At 30.1% G+C, this 3357-nt stretch overlaps 1 protein-coding gene across 1 annotated transcript; it reads left to right on the plus strand.

Moving 5' to 3' along the window:
* Nucleotides 1–1371: 1371 nt before the first annotated feature.
* Nucleotides 1372–3038, plus strand: LOC114169077 (protein RGF1 INDUCIBLE TRANSCRIPTION FACTOR 1-like). Its single transcript, XM_028054097.2, has 4 exons — nucleotides 1372–1509; nucleotides 1584–1766; nucleotides 2054–2293; nucleotides 2480–3038. The coding sequence occupies exons 1-4, from the start codon at nucleotides 1507–1509 to the stop codon at nucleotides 2726–2728; spliced, it is 675 nt and encodes a 224-aa protein (XP_027909898.1). The 5' UTR covers nucleotides 1372–1506; the 3' UTR covers nucleotides 2729–3038.
* The last annotated feature ends 319 nt before the right edge of the window (nucleotides 3039–3357 follow it).

Raw genomic sequence — 3357 nt, forward strand, 5'->3', positions numbered from 1 at the left:
AAAAAATCAACCACTAAGGGAGAAAAGTGTATAATTTAATGCAACAAGAAATAGAACCCAATTGGAACACTATCTTATAATTATAGGTACTACAGGTAATGTCTACAAAAGTGATCAACTTTGTCACAAAAGGTAGCTATAAAAACTGCCGTCAGATCATATGATTGTGTCGTATACACACTTGAAATTTTCCTAAATTATGAACAATCTTATTGGTCGTCACCTCTCCAAAACACACGAACTCTCATAATTTCAAGAAAGACTATTATCCACACTGTTTTACTTTTTGCTATTTTTGCACTACATGATGATGAAATAATTTATAATGATATGTTAAAAAAACTTATCAATTATCACCATCAATTGTTATTCTATATATCGTAGTTCAAATACTTTTTAAAATGATAGTCAGAGTTATTTTTGTCTTAAAGAAGTTAAATGAACCAGTTTTCTGTAAGAAGAAATCAAAATATACTATATAAACTATAAAAAATAATCTCTTTGATCTAGAATATTTAAAAAAAAAATTATTGTGTTTGATCTTAAAAATTTTACCATATAAAATCATTTTCAAAATATGCTTCATTTGATTAATATTTTTTTAATGATAATATGAAGTTTCAAAAATGGATAATTTAGAAGAGAAAAATCATTGTTTAAACTAAAATGGTATAATTAAATTTACTCTTCTAACGTGTAGATGAAGTAAATTAAAGTTACAATAAATATATAATATAGATTAAGTGCACTGAACTGAACTACTTATGCACGTCCTCAAAACCTCATCTTATTGAAATTTATATTTTTTAAGATTTCTCTTTATTTTAATAAAATAGTTGTGTACTTTATTTTATTTCACACTCTCTGTTTCTTCCTCTAATACACTAAACATTTATGTAAATTATTTAAAAAATTAAAAATAGATAAAGGTATAATAGGAAAAATATAATAAATGTTGAAGTTTTAAAAAGAAAGATAAAAAAAACAAATTTTTTTCTGGAAAAAAATATAGAAAATAATAAATGGAGTATCACAAAATAAAATTGCCTCTATATAATATTTATTAAAAAAATAATAGTGTTCTAGAAGCAATTCTTCATTAAAAATTATTCTAAGCATATTAAAAGAATTATAAAAAAAATGTATTTTTGTTCCAAATGTTAAAGTTTTTCCAAATTTCAAAATATACCCATATTTAAGAAAAAGTTATATTGGAAAAAGAAATGAATGGTGGTAGCTGTAATGACCGACCCTTCGAAAGAACATAATCTCTCATGATCCGACGCTCCAAAAGCTACTTGACCTACCATCCTTTCATTATAACCGTTGGTGTCACCTTATATAACACAACACACTTGCTTTGTCCTTTACTTCATTCATTGTTTTGTTGACAAATCCTATGTTACCCTTTCAACTTCCCTCTTTCTCCTCCTGTGTCTTCCTCGCTATCTGCTAAATAATCTCCAACCCTAAGTTACTTCCACATTATAACAATCATCCTCCACAATGGTAATGTTCAAACATACACACATGTTTTTTCCTTGTCCACTACATATGACAGTGTCTGTGTTTGTCTTTCTCAGGAATTGATGTTGGTGCCTCCACCATGGCTGGAACAACTCTTGTCCACCACATTCTTCACCATGTGCGAAACTCACATCAACACACCCAAAAACGAATGCAACATGTATTGCCTCGATTGCAAGGATCAATCATTCTGTTTCTATTGCAAACAATCTTGGCACAAGGATCATCAAGTAATTCAAGTGGGTATTGTATTTTACTTTCTGTTCTTCATTACAGTTTCAGAAAATGGTTGAGTCTAGCAGAAGGGGTTTTAGTCCTCACAATGTGATGAACCATGTTTTATCTGCAACAGTTTTATAATATCTGAGAGAAGCAAAAAATTAGTTTCTCAAGTATCAATCTTTGCATATACATTCATGCATTATATGTTTTATTAGACATTAAGAGAGTTTTAATGTTATATATAGATTGATGAAATCAACAGAATGAGAAAGATTGAATATTTTGATCTGTAAGTGTAATGCAGATAAGGAGATCTTCGTATCATGATGTTGTGAGGGTATCAGAGATTCAGAAAGTTTTGGATATCAGTGGAGTTCAGACTTATGTTATCAACAGTGCTAGAGTTATTTTTCTGAATGAGAGGCCTCAGAATCAATCAAAAACCAATAACATGGTTGGTGGTGGAAAAAACAACTCTCATTTGTGTGAAATTTGCAGAAGGAATCTCTTAGATCCTTTTCGTTTCTGTTCTTTAGGATGCAAGGTTGGTGATCTCTCATTCACTTCTTCCCTTATTCTTCACAATATCTTAATTTGTGTTCCTTTTTCAAACTATGTTGTTTCCTAGGCTGTGTTTTTTGTATGTTTGTGTTGACATACCCAGAAGAATTATGTTATTATATAATTAATAAGAGTGATTTATTTATTGTATTTATATAAATAATAATAGGTTGTAGGAACAAAGAAGAATGGGAATGCGAGTTTTGTCTTAAGCGCAAAGAAAGACGAAGAAATAGGGAGAATGCATGAAGGAATGCGAAGAAGGTTGCCATCAAAGGAAGAATTGCGTGAAGGAATCCACAAACAAGTGTACCAAAACACGTCTTCTAATTCACATATAAGGCCAACCCTACAACATGGTTGTTCAAATTCAAGGAGAAGAAAAGGGGTACCTCATAGGGCACCTTTAGGTCCATAATTGAAGTTATAGTACAATTAAGAATAATAATAACAAGTTTTAGTTTTGACAAATATTTTTATTGTTATGGATTTTCATGATTAACTAATTTCAAGCTGGATTTGTGCTCTTTATCCAGCTCATTCCTCACAAACCCATGTGGGTTGGAGTGTCCTTAAACCAAAGCTGTCTTAATGGGAAGCATTAATTTTTTAAGTACCAAAAGAGAGAGCAATGTTGATGTTACTTTTCAAGATAGGCTGGCTTTGGCTGCAATAATGCTATGCTTTGCATTCATTTGAATAAATGAATGAAACATCCTAGTTGTAAATGTTCCTTGTACACATGAATGGTTTCCTTCAACAAAACCATTGCTTTGTTTTTTCCTCTCTTGTGTTCTTCCAAAATTAAATTTTCGGTTAATTAATAATTAGTGTGAGACATGCAAGAATGTGGAATTGTAACGGCCCTATTTTATGGACTTAAGGGAATTAAGAAAAACAACCAAAGGTTGGAGCTTTTAATGAATCTATACAAAACTATGTATATAATTATGGTGTGTTTTTTTATGGACTTTAAGGGAATTATAGTTTTTTTTCCCACTTTTATTTGTTCGTAGCTTCTAATAACTCATAGCCAATTAATATATA

The sequence above is a fragment of the Vigna unguiculata genome, chromosome 11, assembly GCF_037176805.1.
Source record: "Vigna unguiculata cultivar grain cowpea cultivar isolate G323 ecotype 2 chromosome 11, ASM3717680v1, whole genome shotgun sequence".
Lineage (NCBI taxonomy): Eukaryota > Viridiplantae > Streptophyta > Magnoliopsida > Fabales > Fabaceae > Vigna > Vigna unguiculata.

Coding starts and splice junctions, on each gene's coding strand:
- LOC114169077 (XM_028054097.2), top strand. Junction 1,767..2,053: donor AGGATCATCAAGTAATTCAA/GTGGGTATTGTA, acceptor AGTGTAATGCAG/ATAAGGAGATCTTCGTATCA. Junction 2,294..2,479: donor TCTGTTCTTTAGGATGCAAG/GTTGGTGATCTC, acceptor AAATAATAATAG/GTTGTAGGAACAAAGAAGAA.